The sequence below is a fragment of the Haplochromis burtoni genome, unplaced genomic scaffold, assembly GCF_018398535.1.
Source record: "Haplochromis burtoni strain Fernald_Lab_line unplaced genomic scaffold, NCSU_Asbu1 Contig_155, whole genome shotgun sequence".
Lineage (NCBI taxonomy): Eukaryota > Metazoa > Chordata > Actinopteri > Cichliformes > Cichlidae > Haplochromis > Haplochromis burtoni.
This window is the reverse complement of record NW_024582516.1, coordinates 334304-356139: the sequence shown is the minus strand read 5'-3', so window position 1 is coordinate 356139 and position 21836 is coordinate 334304. Positions and strand designations below refer to the sequence as shown.

At 39.6% G+C, this 21836-nt stretch overlaps 2 protein-coding genes across 7 annotated transcripts in view; both read left to right on the top strand.

Moving 5' to 3' along the window:
* Window positions 1–5409, top strand: part of sh3kbp1 (SH3-domain kinase binding protein 1) — a 43868-nt gene extending 38459 nt beyond the window's left edge. For all 3 annotated transcript variants that reach the window (XM_005932151.3, XM_005932150.3, XM_005932152.3), the window contains 4 exons: window positions 189–326; window positions 861–1072; window positions 1158–1221; window positions 2352–5409. In XM_005932151.3, coding sequence (XP_005932213.1) covers window positions 189–326; window positions 861–1072; window positions 1158–1221; window positions 2352–2390 — 453 coding nt within the window. In that variant the 3' untranslated portion in view covers window positions 2391–5409. The remainder of the gene's footprint in view (window positions 1–188; window positions 327–860; window positions 1073–1157; window positions 1222–2351) is intronic.
* A 347-nt stretch (window positions 5410–5756) lies between these two features.
* map3k15 (mitogen-activated protein kinase kinase kinase 15) overlaps window positions 5757–21836 on the top strand; it is a 31027-nt gene continuing 14947 nt past the window's right edge. For 3 of the 4 annotated variants that reach the window (XR_006054884.1, XM_042224918.1, XM_005932155.3), the window contains exons 1-14: window positions 5757–9333; window positions 13243–13382; window positions 13600–13623; window positions 14942–15135; window positions 16769–16937; window positions 17094–17200; window positions 18502–18672; window positions 18761–18873; window positions 19079–19238; window positions 19558–19708; window positions 19793–19900; window positions 20714–20763; window positions 21456–21551; window positions 21713–21800. Coding sequence is in view for 3 of the 4 variants with exons in the window: in XM_042224918.1 (XP_042080852.1) it covers window positions 9024–9333; window positions 13243–13382; window positions 13600–13623; window positions 14942–15135; window positions 16769–16937; window positions 17094–17200; window positions 18502–18672; window positions 18761–18873; window positions 19079–19238; window positions 19558–19708; window positions 19793–19900; window positions 20714–20763; window positions 21456–21551; window positions 21713–21800 (1881 nt within the window). In the remaining variant the exon portion in view is untranslated. The other variant, XM_042224919.1, reaches the window with a different exon arrangement.

Sequence of the window (21836 nt, the reverse complement as noted above, 5' to 3'; positions counted from 1 at the left end):
ACTAGATTGTCCTTGCAAAATATAAATTTCTTGTGATGCTTTTTAAAAATTATTGTCTCAGTTTGTATACAAGGATTTTTTTTTCTTTCTTCTTCTTGTGGATATTTTGCTATCAGAATATATCTGTAGTCTGAAAAAAGAAGACCAGTGAATGTATACATTTTTAAGCACATTTCTTTCTTTTGCAGTCTTCTCTGTCCTGCACTGACCTTGACTCACCGATAGTGGAGGTCAGGAAGGACAAGGAGCGAGTGAAGGACAATCATGAGTCTGTCTCCACCAGATCCGTAGATGTTTCCCTGAGGAAAGGAGTACCCACCATCTCTGTATGGCCATAACAGTTCCTTGTGCTTCTCATTTAATCCATCAGGGGGCATTACACTACAGAATTTCATGTTTTTTGACTTGTAAAACTGTGTTTTGGTAATTTTACTCAAGGCTTCTGGCAAACGTTAGTGTCGGCAGATAAAAAAAAAAGATAATGCTTTATTTATTTATATGAAGTACATTAAGTCTCTTTTAAGGTTAAATATCACAAAAAAGTCAAGTTTGACTCTTTCTTTTTAAGTTGAACATGATCAAGTTAGTGAAACAATCTATCAATAAATTCCAGGCCCATCCAGCTTGCAGCTTTGATCATACAGACACACACATACTTTTATTCTGTAAAGTGCTTAAAATCAAGACAAAAATTTCTTTCTTGAACCTAAAATCCTGCACAGTCTCTTATTTTTTTCATTTTCTGTATATTTTAATCACCAAGGACGTTGTGTAGGAGGTTAGATCTTGTATGTGAGAGGAAGAAAATATTATAAATGCTAAATTCTTCAATTCTTCTTGTTGATCTGTGTTTGGGATAGGCTCCTGACAGTAAAGTACCACTGCCTGCCAAGCCCTCTATCCTGAACCCGCCAAACTCCAGCCATCGATCCGCCTCTCCGTCTTCCTCCTCGGGTCTGAGTCCCTCACCCGAGCTCCGGCACTCACCACAAACACCCCTATCTCTGGAGGAACTCAGGAACCAGCTGAGAGACCTGAGGGCCTCCATAGACCTGCTGAAGAGCCAACATAGGTGAGTGTGTGCCTTTTAAACCAGCAAGTGTAGGTTGTTTCTTGTATATGTACAATCATGATTTGTTTGTGATGGTTTGTTTCAGGCAGGAGATGAAGCAGCTGGCCACCGCACTAGATGAGGAGAGGACGATTCGTATTAATTTACAGGTGAGTGAAAGGTGGTGAAGAAATGAGAGGAAAGGAGATGGCTAAGAAACAATATTGATTATATTAAAACAGGCCCACAAATTAACAGCAACTAGTAAATATGTTATTAATGTAAAAAAAAATATGATGAATTCATCTAAAACTTTATTTTTTATGTTTTGGAAAATTAAATGTGTTTCCTTCACATATGCTTTACTTGGGCAGGCTGCCAAGGTATATTAACAGTCGCACAAGTATATTTATTACCTATCCCCCCATTTTTGATGCTTATCTGGGTCTGTGTATTGGGGGAGAAGATGCCCAGACTTCCCTTTTCCCAACCACCTCCTCCAGCTCTTCTGGGGAAATGCCAAGACATTTCCAAGAATAAGCTGAGAGATATAATCTCTGCAGCATTTTCCACCCTCCCAGTAAGACATGTCCAAAACACCTCCCTAGAAAGAGCTGGATGCATCAGGATCAGATGCCTGAACCACCTTAACTGGCTCCCTTCAATATGGATTCTACTCAGAGTCCTGCTCGAATGACGAGCTCTAGTAATATTTCTCTATTAGTTTTTCATCCATTGAAGAGCACAGCCTCGTTGCTCATGCTTTGTATTCTGGGATGGAGCCTGGAACTATAGACATGCTGTGAAATGAACATAAATTTTCCATGTTTTCCAATAGTTCAAAACATAGCCCCTTCTTCCTGTATTTACTTCCTGTATTGATACCTTGGTTTGCTTGGACTTCACAGCTATAAGTTTACAAACTCATCAAATGGCCTGTACTTGTATTTGTGTTGTTTGTATTTACCATCAACAGATGAGTTCATCTAGTGTGTATGATGCATGCCACAAATACAATCTGTATCGATGGGCAACACACTATGTAAACTCAAAATAGGAGTACAGTAAGTGTCAAGAATCTCTAATCAGAGATAGAGTATTGGCAGTACCTGTGTGTATAGTTATGTAGTTAACCATCTGTTTTGACATACCAGCATTAATTTTTACTTAACTATATCATTTACACTTTTCATAACCACATTTCTGATACAAATTTTTATATTCATATCTTTGGTTGTAAATATAACTCTTTTTAATTGCTATGAAACTAGCTGAGCTCACGGTTGTGTTTGCTTCACAGATGGAGGTAGAACACATTAAGAAGAGCCTTTCAAAATGAAGACTAAAGCATCGTTATTGTCACATTCTTATCACCACATTGGAGGCCATCCTTTGAAGACATTCTCACTGCTGGTCTGAGACTCTTCAGCCAAAAGAAGTTTGTGCCAAATGATCATCACAATCAGCAACAGTTCAGCACCATGGAGTCAGCCACCTTCTCTCCCCGACGCCGCCTTATCCTGTGTTTACTTCTTTATTTTTCTTCTAAAGAGGCTTCTCTGTTCAGTTTACTGCTATTTTGTTGGAGCTTGCTGTACCACCGGTACTGACTGACTGCGCTGCAGTCTGTCGTTGCGTGTTGCCACGGTTACAGAACAATGACACAGAGCCGGGGCTGCCGTGGCAACCTCACTGGTACTTCATGTTTCTGTGTGAAAGAAACTTTGACCTCTGTAGCCCGGTCGGTTCAGACGACCCCTGTGCTGTTCTGCGTCCACTCTGCGGCCTTTGCCTCTTATCTGTGTGTGTGTGTATGTTTGTGCACTTGTTTTCCTTCCATGTGAGGACTGTAGGCGTACGTACTGAAAATGGGGACACTTTTGCAAATGTAAATTAGCCGCATTTGCCCTGCATTAACTTTCCTGAGATGCACTTACCAGGTTTTCAGTGGGTAAACAAAGAGATTCAGGGAGTCAGTCGGGGTCACAAAAAGAAAAGTGAGCTATTTCTGTGAGAAGTGATGTCACTAGTTCAAGACAGCCCTTGACTGGAAACAGATAAATTATCTAATGGCTTGCAAAGTTTTTTTTCATTTATTAAAATTATTACGTGCCAGCGATACAATTTCCCAGGACAACATTCAGGTGTGGCAAACCACCTTGAGCATCAGGTGAAATAGGGCATTTTGCAGCTACCAGTTTTTAAAATGGGCCACACTCGTTTTTCTTAATTTCTTCATTCACATCTTTAAAGTATCAGCAGTTGCAGAACAAATCCCAAATCAGGGGTGCCAACAGTGATGTCCCTACAGCTAGTTCTCTACCAAGTTTCAACTGGGCTGGGTAACCATGAGACTTTAGTTCCATTGAACGTTAGTAGTGTTTTTGGTGGAAATGCAGCTATTGTTGCATTTACAGGATCTTTACTTCTGTAAGGATCATATAAAGAAGATATATATCTACTTGTACATCTTTGCATGATTTACTTAAACTGTTTTTAGTCATGCTCTAGTCATGGCCTCTTTTCCAGTGAGCCCATTCTGATATGACTGGTCAGCCTCCAGAAGCTGCTAGGGAGCCTGAGACCGTTTTCCTTTTTCTTTGTTTGTTTGTTTTCTCTAAAACGGTTGGTAGCATTGTAAATGGTGAATAAAACACACCATCATAACAATATCTAAATAACAGTAAACCACACGTGTGCCCTTAAAGGTTATCATTTGGATTAAGAAATAAATTACGATAAAAATTAATGCTCAGGCCATCTAAGGTAGACTTCAGGTGCGTAAATCTGATGCCTCTGCCATTCTCAGCAGCATTCTCCTTTAACCACAGATGTGACGTCTGTGTTTTCAATCTGCAGTTGAACCTGGAAGCACATCAGGATACTGAAAAGCTTAATCAAAGTAGCTGGCACGATAAGTGCTGATACTGTAGGTGCTATTTACAGGAGTTTCTGGATTTTTTGGGGGAAACATATAAGCAGATGTCAGCACCAGGTTAGCTTAACTAAGCATAAACACTAGAATTTAGAGGTTATGGAAGCACAGTAAAATTACAAACACTGAAAACTTCCAGACATTACATCTGTTTTAGCACATACTTAAACAATGTATGCCTAATTAGCTGTTAATATGCCTTATTTGCTATGCACCATTTATTTTATCCACAACTATCTATAATTTCCATGCCATCAAACATCACTTTCATTTTGAAATCAATGCCATATGTGTTTTCACAAAATCGTGAAATAGTTTTTACACAACTATTATAAATACTGTCATCCTTCCTGTGGACAGCTGTTCACACACTTTTGGTGCCAGACTGAAGAATATTGGAAAAGATGATGGCATAGTGTAGCAAATTTTCTGATGTCCTCTTTACATCTCTAGCTTGTTGAAAAACTGAAATGGGCTGACTTTGCTTATGATCAAAAACTAGCAAGTAAGCAACTTTTTCAAACTGTGTTTTTGTTACGAATCAGTCCCACTATATGATAAATTATCATCCTGAAGAGTTGCGGCATTTGTTATCTTTGGAAAGAGGCCAGCTTACCCCTTCATTTCCAGTTTTTATGTTAATAGGCTAACTATCGTCTGCCTCCAGCTTTATTTTTACTGTACAGGCATGACAGCGGAATGAATCTTTCCATCTTGCACTCATTCAAAATGCAACAAAAGCACATTAACCCCAGATGGAAAATTATTCCTGCAGTGTTTGGCTGCAAATTGCATTTTTATCTGAAGAGAAAAAACACACTGATCAACTTATTGTGATTTCTTTTCCAGGATGGTTGAGCATGCATCAAGACGCATAGAGACACATCTGTGTGACATTTATCAAGTTAAACTCAATGCCTTCTCTACGTAGAACTTACTATTTAATCTTTTTTTTTTCTTGTTCAGTTTCACTCACATCTCCAGAAAGCTGACAAAACTGTTGCGCCGTTGGCATCTCACTCCTAAAAACCAAACTGAGAGCCACGTGCTTCTCGTGTTTGTGGTGCTCTTTTGGCAGCAGGTTAAGAGTAACTTTAAAGACAGAGTTTGAGGAATGTAGACAATGAAAGGTCCTCACATGTGTGTGCATGTGTATGTATGTGTGATATAGCATGTACGGCTGTTTGCCTCCTTTCCTTTTATGTGCACAGAATCTATGGCAACCTGTCACTGTGGCCTTCATGTTTTTGATTCCAAATCTTTATTTCTTTTTTCTTTCTTTCTGTCTTTCGTATGACAAAGAGAAAACTGCTACAACTGAGGCTACAAGTTGTTTTCTTGACTTGGTCCTTTCTCTCCAGGATAGTGATAAATATATATACTTTTATATTTCAGTGTAATAAAGATGCTATTATGTACTGTGTGTGCACACTCTGTTTATACGTGACTGTCTGTAAAATGTGCATGCTTGTATAGTGTACATTCTGTTTCAAAGGCACATTTTGCCCATTGCACATTTACTGCTTATTCAAGTAGCTGGTGTTTCTGCACGAATGACTTTCATAGACAGCAGACATGCTCTCAGGTTGCCCAAGTTTAGACTGAACAAAAGGAGAAGTCATGGTGCAGTCTTAACGGTCACTGAAATTGCTGCAGGATTTCTGCAACTGCATGTCAAAAAATATTTGACTATTGCAGAATGTAATGGTGTTTGGATGTTTAGGTTTTTACATTGAGCATCCTTTTTACTGCACAATTTTAGAAAATATTAAAGTCTCCTCTAATAAATGTAATAAAATGGCAGTAGAGCTCAAATGTAGAGCTAAGCATAAGGAAGTTTTTACCATTATAAAAATGCATCATAAGTGGAAAAAGAGGATGTTGTAATCAGATTTGAAAAAAAAAGAGCAAAAATCTGTTCAGTGGAAAATGATATGCTGATTTTAGTCAGTAGTGTGGGAGGAAAAGTAAAAACAGTGGTTCCTCTTTTTTCACGGTTATGTTTAATTTTTAAGTTTAAAGTGATAAATCACAACAACAATCACCTCAGTGCACTTTAAACGGCAAGGTAAAGACATTTTACAGAATTAGGGAGACAACCACAACAATCAGACAGTTCCCAATGAGCAATCACTAGTGTGTTAGGAAGGAAAACCCAGCAGGACTAAATCTCTGACAACCTCAGAGAGGAGCAGTAATCTGCCATAACCAGTGGTGAGGTGAGCATAGAAAGACACACCCAAATCTTACAGCTTGAGCTTAATTCACCATTTTAAGCTTAAATCAGGATGACCTGCATGCATAGCCTGCTAACCAGCAAAGCACAAAACTGCAGATGGCCCACTGAAGTCCCACTTTTAATCTAATTTAATTTTGTTTACAATATGATGGTGGAAATTTATCCGACAAGAGTACTCTTAAACAAGAATATGAACTGTGACAGATATGTGACAAGACTTGATGAAGTGGAACTATTTGTCAAAATTCAGTTTCAACATTTCCATATATCCATTTTCTCAACCAATTCTGAATAATAATAAGGGGTAGGGTACACCCTAGACAGGTTGGCAGTCTATTGCAGGTCCTTCAATTCTGGAGCTCTTTCTGTACTCCATCCATCTAACCATTTTCTTCCACTTATCCAATTGAGGGTCGTGGGGAGCTTGAGCATATCCCATCTGCTACTGGGCAAGAGGTGGGGTACACCCTCGACAGTAGTTAATCTATCACAAGTAGTGATAGACGGATGCCTATCCTAGCTCCTGTGGCAGCTTGGATAGGCAAGGGGAATAGGACAAGTGGAAGCAATCACAGGCAGTTTATCCCAGGTGGATGGAAAATACTGGCAAATAGAGCATTCTTTCATCATCGGCATACTGTAAAACGACCAAAACAGAGCTAAATACAAAATATGAATTAATGTCAGAGCTCCATAATTTGCTGTGGTGAATAAATTATCTATAACAGCTTTAAAAAGAGACTTAACAGAGATAGCATGTATGCTTTTAGTCCAACTTAATAGAAATGAATACATTTATTACTACACATTGATCATAAGTATACCGGTAGTTCTTTCTTTTGTTTCACCATGCATGTATTTATAGTCCAAGCCTGCGCTGCTCTACACAGGAGGACTGCACTAGATTAATTTATTATTTGTTTTAAACTTCAAGTTGCTACAACAGTCAAGGAGATCAAATCTTAATATTTACTGATCTCAAAGAGAAAAACAAAAGAAAAAAAAGGCATTGATTGTAACTCAATACTTACACCAAACAGAAGACCACTGCACCCAAGGAATTAAACAATTAAGATGTGGTGTTCTCCCTCTGACCTAAACAAACATCACTGCCTAACTAAACCTAGCAGAAATAAAATTGTGAAAATAAAACTACCAGACACATTTGAAACAAGAACAAAGAATCCTATTAACACGAACTACCAAGAGATGTCCTCCAGCTCATTAACTCAACCAGAGAAACTTGAAAGAAAAGAGATCTAATTATAAGTCAAACATCATAAAGGAGGCCAGCAGGGAGAGGACAGGAGACAGAACACCAGGACCGTTACTTCCCTCCTTAAGTAAGTAGGTCTGTTGATATTTAGATTATCAAAATGATTAGTCTCTGTCTACACTTTGTTAAATAACCCAATTGTTTGATCTTTGGGCTGAAGGAAGAACAACATTCGGTGTATAAAAATGCTCAATCAACAATCTATTCCATACAATTCTCATTATTCCATACAACACTTCGACCATGAACGTCTAGACGGGAGATGTGGACAGGAGGGTGTCCGCCAGATCTCGAAGTATCTCACCGTTTCTCACATGCTTATAGCTTCAGCACCCCTCCAAAATCATAAAACCTAAACATCCACGTTCTTTCTCTCTTGGTTAGCCTAAGTTATGATCTTGGCTTCCTGTGCAGTATGTTCTGTTCTTTCTAATCAGACAAATAAGGCCATGATTCTCTGAAAACACTATTTCTTATAAATCAGCAGTATAATGCATCATAAAACAATGTAATTCATTCACAATAAATCAGCAACCTTCTTCTAAGTCAGGAGTAAAATGCAACCTAAAACTACATAATGATTTCACAATCTTTAATTAGAGGTATACGTGGCATAAGATAATAAAATAATCTCACAACTTATAAAACACAGTAACTCTAACATTACACTTAATGTTACGGCAATTAGGATCCTTAAAGAAACATTCACACCCAATAGCCAGTTGTTATCTAATAATGCTAATTTGGGAAGACGTGTATCTGTTGCATCTGTCCTCTCCGTCATGTGATGAATGGCCTCTGACAGCCTCTGCGGTTAAACATTAAGACGGCACTAGTCCCTAATGGAGACTAACCAGTAGGCCGTGCACATATAATTCTCACAAAGGGCACAAAGTCCTCTCTAATTGGCCACTACTTAAATCTTGGGCATATATTTGGAAATCAGACAAACTTCTTCTCTGGAGAGAAACTTAGAAGGAGCCAGAAGGATAACTAAAGCTGAAAAAACAGTCACATCACACGATATTCTATGCTGTTTGAAATCATAACTGAGAATAACATAGCTTATTTACGCGGTGGGCAGAGGAGGTGACCAAAAGGACACGCTGTCATATATTTAGACTAACGGGAACACTCTGATAACGTTTCCTAGACTGACAGGACCAGAGTTTATTCGCCAGTGGAAAACGTCATACCAGAGTACAGCTGAGCCAAAAGGGAATATTCCAACTTCTGAGTGTATTTTTCTCACCACATTTCCTCCTCCTCCTTCTCTTTCTCTCTCGGGGATCCAGTCAGATCCAGTCTGGATGAAGCGGACGTCTTGGTGCGAGATAATCGTCAGATGATATGAGTTAATGAGGCGGAGATGCAAGGAGACAGACTCAGACGTGCTCTCATGCCAGGACAGGTGTGCCACCAGTGAGAGCGAGAGGAGGAGAAAACGAAAGGCGCAAAGAGAATAAAGAGGGTGGTTGCGTAGATATCAAGCGGAGAAGAAGTCACTTTCCAGGTTCTCGATATGGAAACCGGGCAGAGCGCACCGGCGTCGGACATGGGGGGAGACCACACAGCTGGGGTGTGTGTGGTGGAGCGGGACCGAGAGAGGGGCGACGTGTCCAGCCCCAGTCCACCGACTAAGCAGCGCTCTCTGCGGGTCGTCTACGTCCTGAACGATGGGCTTAAGTCGGTGATGGCGAGCAGCCCGGAGTCCGGAGCGCTGCAGTGTTTGCAGAGAGCCTGTGATTCGGAGAGCGCCCTGCTCACCACCGTCACCTTCGGAAGGTTGGACTTTGGAGAAACATCAGTACTGGACAGTTTCTATGATGCAGGTACTTCACAGGAAAGTTACACAAGAGGGAGGGCAGGTTTGCACAAGTCAGACTTCTAACTGCAAGTGTGCGAAAACTTTTTATTATTAAAACTAACTAAGCAGCTCATATAAAACTCTATCTATCTATCATGCAGACTATTCTTCTTTTCCTTATTGCTGTCGGGAAAGCTTTTTTTTGTTCTTACAGTAATTCTGGTTGTGGTGGTCACATGATGAGACACGTACCTGTATTGGTGTTTGGGTAGCATGTAATCTTGATGGTGGAAGAGGTACCAATACACAATGATAAAAATAAAATGGAATATAAACAAATATTCGAAGTAAGTACACAAGTGGTAAATAAAAATGATACTACATAAGTGTCGAAATAAAAAGTGAAAAAAGAGGTTAAACTGAACTTCTTCAATTTAACTTAAATTGAAATTACTCAAGATATGTGAACACACTGTAGAATAAACTAGTATAGACATAAAGTAAGAGCTGAACCTTAACGTACACTGCAACATACTCCAGCAGGTAGGATAAATAAGACTCATGCTTGCAAGACTATGGTATGATCAGAGTACTTTTAGCTAAGTAATCTATGTTAATTCCTCATACACCATATGCTTTGATTCATTAGCACTAATAATATGTTTTTATTAAATCAGGAGTTAAGTTGCGTAATAGCTTGTGAGTGGTTCCTGACTGTTGTGTTACAACAGTTGTAAGTTTATTGTAAGCTATGCAGTGAGATCACTGTTATAGTGCAGCATGACTGTGCAGCATTACTACCCTGGACTGTGATTTCGCAACATTAGTAGGTTTTTTCAGTAGTCAGTAATTTACTTGTAAACTTGTAGCCTCGTATTACATCATGACTTATCTTTTGCAAATAGGTTCATACAAATGATAGATGTCTCAAAGTTATACTAAAGTACTAAAATTACAGCAGTTGGGTATATATGCTTATATTTTTTAATCCAATACATACCTGACTCTACTTCTGTACTTCAGTAATATTTTGAATGCAGTAACTTTGTGTTTTGTAGAGGTACTTCTTCCTTTTTGCACCCTTTATCCTATGCACATACTATACACATACTCAAGCTCTAATCTTTCCAGCAGTAGGAATGTACTAATAGAAAAAGTTATCACTAAAAAAGGTCTGTCATGGGCTACCAAGTTTGCAGCACAATAGTGAAAGCTTTTCTGTATGTTGACACATATAATTCTGCACAACTAGTTGAGCTGCTTTCTTATTCAGATGAGATCTAATTGTAGTAATAGTGCTACATGTTTGATTTTGGAGGTTTCTGAAACCTCAGATATCCTGATACAATCCTAAAGAAATGGTACAGATTCTTGTTGGGCAAATATGGAAACCAATGAAATATGGAGCCACTCAGGCTATTAATAAGCAAATGACCGAAAATATGCACTTGAACGCTCTTATATTACTGGCTTTGAATGCTGATGATTACAACATTTAAACTCATTCGTATGAATCCAAGACAGCAGTTGACAATAGTGATCTTAGTGAGCCTTGTGAGTTGACATTAATTCTTGTTTATTTATTTAATAACTCAGCTGACACCTGTTGTTGTTAATGGTTAAATATATTAAAATCTCACCATAAATCGATCAATGTTCCCCAAATAATTTTCAGTCACTTATTTCATAATTCTGTCTCCATTATGAAAAGATGATGCCTTTGAAAGCTCCTATTTTTAGGGGGAACGAAACCTGAGCTCTTCTTTAATTGCGAGCTATTTATACTAGGCAGCACCACAACTCAGCTGAGGAAGAGCCAGGCACATGTATAAGTTTTAGTCCCCTCAGATGCCCTGCAAGCATAGTACAGGGAGTGCAGAATTATTAGGCAAATGAATATTTTGTCCACATCATCCTCTTCATGCATGTTGTCTTACTCCAAGCTGTATAGGCTCGAAAGCCTACTACCAATTAAGCATATTAGGTGATGTGCATCTCTGTAATGAGAAGGGGTGTGGTCTAATGACATCAACACCCTATATCAGGTGTGCATAATTATTAGGCAACATCCTTTCCTTTGGCAAAATGGGTCAAAAGAAGGACTTGACAGGCTCAGAAAAGTCAAAAATAGTGAGATATCTTGCAGAGGGATGCAGCAGTCTCAAAATTGCAAAGCTTCTGAAGCGTGATCATCGAACAATCAAGCGTTTCATTCAAAATAGTCAACAGGGTCGCAAGAAGCGTGTGGAAAAACCAAGGCGCAAAATAACTGCCCATGAACTGAGAAAAGTCAAGCGTGCAGCTGCCAAGATGCCACTTGCCACCAGTTTGGCCATATTTCAGAGCTGCAACATCACTGGAGTGCCCAAAAGCACAAGGTGTGCAATACTCAGAGACATGGCCAAGGTAAGAAAGGCTGAAAGACGACCACCACTGAACAAGACACACAAGCTGAAACGTCAAGACTGGGCCAAGAAATATCTCAAGACTGGTTTTTCTAAGGTTTTATGGACTGATGAAATGAGAGTGAGTCTTGATGGGCCAGATGGATGGGCCCGTGGCTGGATTGGTAAAGGGCAGAGAGCTCCAGTCCCACTCAGACGCCAGCAAGGTGGAGGTGGAGTACTGGTTTGGGCTGGTATCATCAAAGATGAGCTTGTGGGGCCTTTTCGGGTTGAGGATGGAGTCAAGCTCAACTCCCAGTCCTACTGCCAGTTTCTGGAAGACACCTTCTTCAAGCAGTGGTACAGGAAGAAGTCTGCATCCTTCAAGAAAAACATGATTTTCATGCAGGACAATGCTCCATCACACGCGTCCAAGTACTCCACAGCGTGGCTGGCAAGAAAGGGTATAAAAGAAGAAAAACTAATGACATGGCCACCTTGTTCACCTGATCTGAACCCCATTGAGAACCTGTGGTCCATCATCAAATGTGAGATTTACAAGGAGGGAAAACAGTACACCTCTCTGAACAGTGTCTGGGAGGCTGTGGTTGCTGCTGCACGCAATGTTGATGGTGAACAGATCAAAACACTGACAGAATCCATGGATGGCAGGCTTTTGAGTGTCCTTGCAAAGAAAGGTGGCTATATTGGTCGCTGATTTGTTTTTGTTTTGTTTTTGAATGTCAGAAATGTATATTTGTGAATGTGGAGATGTTATATTGGTTTCACTGGTAAAAATAAATGATTGAAATGGGTATATATTTGTTTTTTGTTAAGTTGCCTAATAATTATGCACAGTAATAGTCACCTGCACACACAGATATCCCCCTAAAATAGCTAAAACTAAAAACAAACTAAAAACTACTTCCAAAAACATTCAGCTTTGATATTAATGAGTTTTTTGGGTTCATTGAGAACATGGTTGTTGTTCAATAATAAAATTATTCCTCAAAAATACAACTTGCCTAATAATTCTGCACTCCCTATAGGTAGGCCCGAAAGGATATAAAACTTGGCGGCAGATTGAGGACATGTTGTTATTACCTCTGAGCTTCAGTAGAAAAAAATGTGGATTTTCAAGTCAGCATAATTGTCTGTACTTGCCTTTAACTGACTCATATACTGAGATTCTTCTATGCAGGAGGCTCTCATGGGTGAGTGGGTGTTGTTTCCTAGAAATAAAAAAAAAAGATTTCTAGGAAAGGATAACATTCAATGAATACCAATGCCTTCCATCATGTATATTCTTGTTCATGCTCATATCTTTCAATGGGAGAGCTCCCAACTGTGTCTCTTCTTGTTTCTTTTGTTTTCAACTCCACTCAAAACATTTCCCAAATTTAACGAGGCCAAAGATCACGGGGCAGATGCAGCACAAAACTCAAAGGCAGATGTATTTCAAACTCAGCTCATTTGTCACCTCTGCAAATTGCATCAATGTTAAAGAGCTATGCTCTTATGTTGTCACCTCCATCACCTCCTTCTTACAGACATTGCAGTCGTGGATATGAGCGATGTGTGTCGGCAGCCCTCCTTGTTTTACCACCTGGGTGTGAGGGAGAGCTTTGACATGGCCAACAATGTCATCCTATACCATGACACCGACCCCGACACTGCCCAGTCACTGAAGGTACATATGCACACTCTCCCATCAGTGTAACTAGTGTTCATGGACACCATTCTTTTACGTCTCCTTGGGACAAAATGATCCGCTGTGTTATTTACAGACTAACATGTCGTACAGTCAGTCCTACCAGCTGTTTAAAATAGCAATTCAGGAATAATACACTATGTCACTGTCCGAAAGTCTGGAAACATATTCTCACGTGCTCTTTATCTCCGCACAGGACATGGTGGCACAGAAAAACACAGTAAGTTTCTTATGTGTGCATGTTTTGTAAAGATTTCTGTGTGCACACCATCTGTTTCTATTTCTAGAGGAATATTCCTGGCAGATACCGTTCACCCCCATGCAGAAATGCAGACAGGAATGCATATATATATATATATATATATATATAGACACACACTCTCACACACATTGTGTACAAGTACACACATGTTAAATCATGAATGGCCGGCTCGAGAACGAGAGTCATATTACTTGTTAGTTTTCCTAGAAACTGACCTTCACTGTATGTACGCTGTCTTCTTTGTGTATATGTGTGTTTGTGTGTGGAGTAGGCTGCTCGTCCTCCACCGTTAGGTTTTCCCTGGGTTCAGTTGCCTCCAGAATACAGAGGCTCTGGTCTGAGAAATAAAGTAGGTATCAGGCCTGCATCAAGGCATGCTGGGATATTCCCTAGTTGACTGATAATACTAACAGACAAGGAAGTGAGGCTGGAAAACAATGACCTCTCCCTGGGATGTCGTGTGGATAACAGATTAAAGCCCCTAACAACACAAAGGAAGCAATGGATAATCAGCTATAGCATGCTTTAAGAGTGCTGGATGCATGTGCGTTTTTGCACTAAATTAAATTTGCATCATCTCAGAAAGAATCATGGAATTGCATTTAATCCCACTGTGGGGAATTTACCTAAAAAGTGTTTGTGAAACAATCCTCACTGAATATAACTGAACAGAGTTTAACAGGAGAAACTTACAAGTGTAAATCAGAAGCAGCTAGTTGCTGTGGCCTAAAGTGCTGTTGTTCGATGCATGAAATCATGATGGTGACTGCTTTAAAATGATGTGTGGTGCTGTGACGACCATACTATATAACTACAAATCTAGTGATATAGTTGTTAAATAAAAGATGTAGAAATATATGTTTTAAGAATGAACACAACAAAAAGACAGTCAGCAGTGCGTGTAAGATTTGTCAGTCCTGAAATGCTTTGCCAAATGCTTTTGTACCTGCAAAGCTTATCATTTCAATTTCAGATTTAAAGGTAATCACATTTGTTCATATGCAAAGCTGGAAGAAGAGGCAGAGGTTAGAGAGTGTTAGGTGGTTCTTAGTACATGAGGCTTATTACTTCTGGAAACCTTCACTGATGTAGTATGATGCTACCAAACAGTCTCAGTGGTGCACTGATCCTCTCATTAATCACTCTAATCCCTACTCTCACCTCCTTATCTCTCTCCACCTGGACTTCTTTTACACCTGGCATTTGCACAAAGCTGTCAAAGTGCTTTTCTTTCTGTAAACAACTTGTAATTAAACCTTCTCTCCTCTCTTTCTAGGCATCCAGTGGTAACTACTACTTCATCCCCTACATAGTCACCCCTAACCACGAGTATATGTGCTGTGAAAGCGATGCCCAACGGAGGGCAAGCGAGTACATGCAGCCCAACTGGGATAACCTGCTGGGCCCACTGTGCGATCCCCTGACCGACCGCTTCACCAGCCTGCTGAAGGACATCCACGTAACATCCTGGTGAGATACAAGTGAAAACAAGGGGCTGCTGTAATCCCACTATCATGGTTTCCTAGTACAGACGCAGATGTAGACTGTAAAGTGCAACTATGTTTATTTTTGCTGTACTCACACAACCAACGTAACAGCTGTGTGTGCCTAAAAATCAAACCCTTCTTGTCTTTAGCTCAAAACACAGCCTCTGTGTGTGTGTGTGTGTGTGTGTGTTGCATCAAGTTCCCATTTCATAGGAAATCAGAGGTTGATTAGTCAATACTGTGCCAGTCAACCACCTAACAGTGCTTCATGTCCGCCCCACCTTCCCTTCTGGAGCTTGGCAGAAACAGCACCTCACAGTCATTTACAAGAAAAGCACCCCCCCCCCCCCCGCCCCCCACCCAAAAAACAAACAAACAAACTACTAAGTAAGGAGTAATATAGGCTTTCAGCTAAATGTGGTGCCATACTTAGTTATGAAATGTAGTAAAACGGAAGTGTAAAGTAATAACGTAAGACAGAATTTACAAAACACCATCTGAATAACATACTTAAGTATAGTATGTTATTACAGTACAATAAAAGTGCTTTAATTGGTGTGCTCTGGAAAGATAAATGTTAAATATATTGCAAAGTGTTGGAACATCAGCTTAATCTCAAATTAACTTAATATTTACTTTCAAAATGAGTCATTTGCTGTGTCAACACTGGTTAAATGAGTTGTCACTGGTAAATGTATCATCTTCATCTTAAAGCATGAACAAAAATAGCCTGTTCACAAGAAATATTAGGTTATAACAGAAATCTGTGTCAAAATTTCTACCTCCAATGTCGTGTGTAAGGGCACTGGTGTTATCTGCACACTCTGCACTGAAAATCAAGCAGATTTCATCCCTTCTGTATTACTGTGATTCATTCTTTGCTTGTTTAAGCAAAACCTGCTATGACGCCTCACACAATGTCTTCCGAGTACTTACGTCACACCCTAGCTGACTCAGCAGCACTGTCTCCCCATTAACTTCAGAGTCCATTTTAAGATTCTGGTTTTAACTTAAGGTGCTTCAAGCACCAGCTTACATCAGTGAACCTTTACATCCTTTTGTCTCCAGCACGTCCCTGAGGTCATCTGAGCAGGGCCTGCTAGCTGTGCATCATACAAGGCTAAAAGCTGAAGGAGACAGAGCTTTTCCAACAGTAACCCCCAGACTCTGAAAAGCTCCTTCTGAGCTTGTGATAGGTGGACTCTGTGTTTTATATCACAAAACAGCTAAAAACGAATCTTTTTAGACTTGTGTTTGGCTACCTTTTGTTTTTATCTTCTGGTATTTTGTCGTGAAGCATTTTGTGATGTTAGGTGCTTTAGAAATAAAATTAAAAAGGAGTTGGAGGTAATTATTCTAGGGATGTTCCATGCATTTGTTTTGCACAATGCAGTATTCCGACTGTAGGAGTCTATAGTGAGGATCATTGTTCATAGCTTTTTGTTAGTACTACCAACTGACTATTAGCACTCAATAGTAATCTCATCAAAACAGTAAGTAATGTCTGTTTGCTGCAAAATAAGGGTTGGTCCACTAGAGGTCAAAAATTGTTCTTTAGATCAACATTAAAATGAAAGCTTCTTTTCTTCCTCTGTTCCTTGTCTGTGTACATATAGTGCTTCCTTTAAGGACACCCTGCTCAACGACATCAGGAAGGCTAGGGAGAAGTACCAGGGAGAGGAGCTGGCTAAGGAGCTTTCACGCATTAAACTCCGAATTGATAACACAGAGGTCCTAACACAGGACATTGTCATGAACCTGCTGTTTTCCTACAGAGATATACAGGTACAAACACATCAAACATGACCTTCATTTCTTTCTATCAGCTGGGAACTTCTTAAAAGTTATTACAGACTGAAGTTCAGAATGACATTTATATTCTAAATGCATTATCATTAGGTTTAAATTTAATGCCCCTTTTGTGGCTTCTCTGACAACCAGGACTATGATGCCATGGTGAAACTGGTGCAGACTCTGGAGATGCTGCCAACATGTGATCTGGCTACCCAGCCCATGATCCAGTTTCATTACTCCTTTGCCCTGAACAGGTACGCAGCAGCTCAATGAAACTTAACATTTTAATGCCCAAACCCTGTGGTAAAGCAGATTTATCTTCTTTAATTATTTTTAGGGATCCCACATTTTTTGTTTTTTGTGCCTGTATTTCACTGAGGACATTCATTCTAACATATCATATAAAATGCACCATAAATATGCAGTGTGGTGATATCAGGAGCTAAAAATGTAGTAACTGCATGTCAAAAATGCAACAGACCACAAGTCTAGCATTCTGTGAAAAATAAATTTTTGTTGTTCAGGGAAAATTAAGTATACTGTATGATTTAACAACTTTAGCAGCAATAACTTGAAGTCTTCATTTTCTGTATGACGTTTTAGCCTTTCACAGCATTGTAGAGGGATTTTGGCTCAGCCTTCTTTTACATTTTCTTTAATGTTGCTTTTGTTCATTGAGGTTTACAGGCACTTGTTTATACACAGCTCTCTTAAGGTTCCCCCACAGTATTTCAGTCAGATTGGAGTCTGGACTTTTGCAACACCTCGATTGTTTTCTTTTTCAGCCATGCTGTTGTAAATTTTCTGCTGTGTTCAGGATTATTGCTCTGTTGCATAATCCTGCTTGAGCCAAGCTTTAGCTGTTGGAAGGTTACCTCACACTTACTCTAGAGTGATTTGGTATACAGAGAAGTTCATGGTCAAGTCAATGACTGCAAGGTGTCCAGGTCTTGAGGCTGCAAAGCAAGCCCACATCATCACCCCTCCACAACCATGCTGACAGTTGATATAAAGTCTTTATGTTGATATGCTGTCATTGGTTTTAACCAAACGTGGTGATGTCAAGTATGACCACATATCTACACTTTGCTTTTGTCTGTCCAAAGGATAATGTTCTGGTGGTCTTGCGGTTTGTTCAGATGGAACTTTCCAAACCTAAGCTGTCCTGCAGAGATACCTTCTCCAGGCAGCTTGTTCAGGCTTTCTCTCATTGTACTGTGATTAACTTTAACATTTAACATGCTAACCGAGGTGTTTAAAGTCTGTAGCTCTTGTTTTTTTGTTTGAAGTTTCTCTAAACATTACAAGATCTGATCATAGGGTGAAATTGCTAGAACAGCCACTCCTGTGTTAACACACACCCGAATACTCCAGGCCAGTAAACTGCCCAAACTGCTTTTGAGCAGGTAGTTAGGCTGATGATCAGTTATCAAGTGCATTTAATTAGCAACACCTGGCTGGTACTTGCACTTTTAATTCTTATGGAAGTAATAAAGGTGTACTTCTCAGTCTCATGAAAACGTTTTCCTTCATGTGCATGTGCATGTACGTGCAGGAGGAATGCTCCTGGAGACAGGGAGCAGGCTCTCAGAGTGATGCTGCAGGTGTTGCAGTCCTGCGAACATCCTGCACCAGACATGTTCTGCCTCTGTGGACGAATCTACAAGGACATTTTTCTCGACTCTGACTGCAAAGACACTAAAAACAGGGACAACGCCATTCAGTGGTGAGAACACACAGAAATAAATGCATCTTATTCACATCTTATTGTTTCCTTGTGTGTATTCATCTGTATTTCCTCTTCCACCTGTCAGGTACAGAAAGGGCTTTGAGCTGCAGCCCACTCTGTACTCGGGTATTAACCTAGCTGTCCTCCTCATAGTTGCTGGCCAGCAATTCGAGAGCTCCATGGAACTCAGAAAAATAGGTAACCTGATTCCCCCTTTGATTTGTTCTCAGCGGACTCTCAAGTCAATGTGAAACACCTAAGTTGTTTATTTTCAGCATTCAGTTTGCATTCAGTAGCTCCTTTTCTTGATATTTCTGTGGTACAAAAGTCAGCTGAGACCATGCCACTTCAGTTTCAATCAGACTGCAATTACAATGTTCACTTTTTGTCTTCTTATAATCAGGGGTGAGGTTGAACAGCCTGCTGGGGCGCAAGGGTTCCTTGGAAAAGATGAATAACTACTGGGACGTCGGCCAATTCTTCACCGTTAGCATGCTAGCGAGTGACATTCCTAAAGCTACTCAGGCTGCAGAGAAGCTCTTCAAGCTGAAGCCACCTGTTTGGTAAGAGAGAAGATCTTGTAAATATATAAAAGTTGCAATGTCAATGCATGTTTTTCATAATAAAGATTAGTTTTAAATTTTGGTCACATTCTGATCCCCAGGTCTCAATTTTTTAAAGATGTATTCAGCTTTCATAGTTGTAGTGAAGTATCAGGACATTCATCTTACAAAAGTACATTTGTTTTTATAATGCAACTCTTTTATTTAAGTAAGCCCAAACATGCTACAAAAAAAACAGTTTACGAAAACAAAATTTCAAGGAATTGTAAGTGTGATGCTTTTTATTTTAATGATTATAATTGGTTGTATTTTCTTCCAGGTATTTGCGTTCAGTAGTGCAGAACTTACAGCTGATCCAAAGGTTTAAAAAGCAAAATTTGGAGCATTCTCCTCAGAGAGAGAAACTCAACTTCTGGATGGACATCATCGTCGAGGCCACGCAGTGCACCACCAACAGACTGCGGTTTCCAGTATGTAAACATATACATGCATTCGTGCTGAAAAATGATGACTGAGGGGTTCAAAATCAAATGTTTTGGTGTTTGTGTTTACAGGTGCTGATTCTGGAGCCCACCAAAGTTTACCAGCCATCCTATGTGTCTATCAACAATGAGGCTGAAGAGAAGAACGTCTCCATCTGGCATGTTTCTCCTGCTGAAACGGTCAGAGCATTGCCCATCTAATCATCTTCCTGTTAGGAATATTGTCCTCCGCTCGGAAAAATTCTAAATATTAAATAAAAATTAATTAAAACTGGTGAATCACTTAAACTAAATCAGACAAATTGTATGCAAACAGAAGGAACTTTGATGTGAAATCTTCCATCACATATTGTGACTGAATAACACGTAATTACACAAACTCATTGCACCCTCATTTTGTCCAGTATTTTAATTGCACCCGAGTATACCAGGGTGAAGTACCACCAGTATTACCAGTAAACAACAAAAACCACCAAAATGCTATATCAGCATTTAAATTAGCCTACTTCTTGCCTTTTGTTTAACATGCAGTGCTACACAGATCACTGATCAAACACATTATAGTGAAACGAAGTTTGATAACACTTCACATTAATTGTAGTCAAACATCTCAAGACAGGTGAACATAATGCTGCTTCATTGATTTTTAATTTTTTTTGTAAGGAGTACATGGAGGTTTGGGCTCAGATAGTTTTGGGATTCAAGTTTTATTTTGCATCCATGTGGAGTCTGTTTAAAGATTGTTGACTCATCATTGTAGAAAAAAAAAGAAAAAGTGTGTTGCAGACACTTAAAGCTGAGCCAGCATTAACTAAATTTGCTTCACCTATGCTAATTCAGAATGCTAGAGGGCTGGAGCCGTCCAACTAAGTAGACAGAAACATATACATATATGCATATTTGTTCATTTACCTGCTAGAACCTACTGGAACAAAATGTTAGAGCTGAAACACTTTATTTGTTGATTGATTAACTTCTGTTTTTTTGTTACAGAAAGGTATTCATGAGTGGAACTTCACTGCAATGTCCATCAAAGGCATTAGGTATACAAGAGACATGTTTGGGAAACAAATAGAAATAAATAGAAAACGTACATTTTTGTTCAATTCAAATTTCTCTTGTGGTTTTATGGGCCTGGGCTGCAATTGTAGTAACTCAGGGAACTCAGGAGTGGTGCAAACAAGCATATAAATTGTGGCTCCCTGCAGCTATATCCATAATACATGAAGTAAACAGAAGAACTAGCTGCCAGGAACATCATTAGGGATCTCCAGCTGACCTGTTCAGCCTCAATATTCAAAACAGTGACGTATTGTGCAAAGCTTCAATTACTCAGTGCAACCGGAGGAGGAAGAAAGAAAAAAATGCAAATATCAGTAAGGATATTCCTCGTGTTTAATGGCCAGTGATTACTGTGAAAAAACCCCATCACCCATGCTCTTAAATACAATTTGACGATCCAGGTAAAAGTCTGGCTATAGAATAAAACAACTTTTTTTCGTGTTAGAATACAATCCCTCAACACAATTTGATTGTCTGCTCTCCTGCTTACTAATCTAAATTATTCATTTATATCCATGTATTATTATTATACTGTGAGCAAATGTAAGTTTTTTGCACGCTAATGAGATTTACTTTCATCTGTGAAAAGGATTGTGTTATAAAATACAGCATAAGGAAGAGTTAAATAAAATAAAGAACAGTGCCCAGCCTAATGCGGCCCTTCTGTCTGCAGTATCAGTAAGTTCGATGAGCGTTGCTGCTTCCTCTACGTCCACGATAACTCGGATGACTTCCAGATCTATTTCTCTACTGAGGAGCAGTGCGGTCGGTGAGGACAAACACCTCTAGATGTGTTTGTGTAGGTGTGTGTTTGTCAAGTGTCCGTCCGTGTTTGTGTTTGTACACTTCATACTATATGTGCAGATGTGATCTGAAGGCCTAGAACTGTAAATAACTGTAATAATGTCTGTGTCTGGTTATGTGTTTCAGGTTCTGCTCCATGGTAAAAGAGATGATATCTGATGGTACTGGGAATGCTGTGGAGCTGGAGGGGGAGGGTGATGGAGATACGCTAGAGGTCAGTGTGAGCTTGAAAGTGTGCTAACACACACAC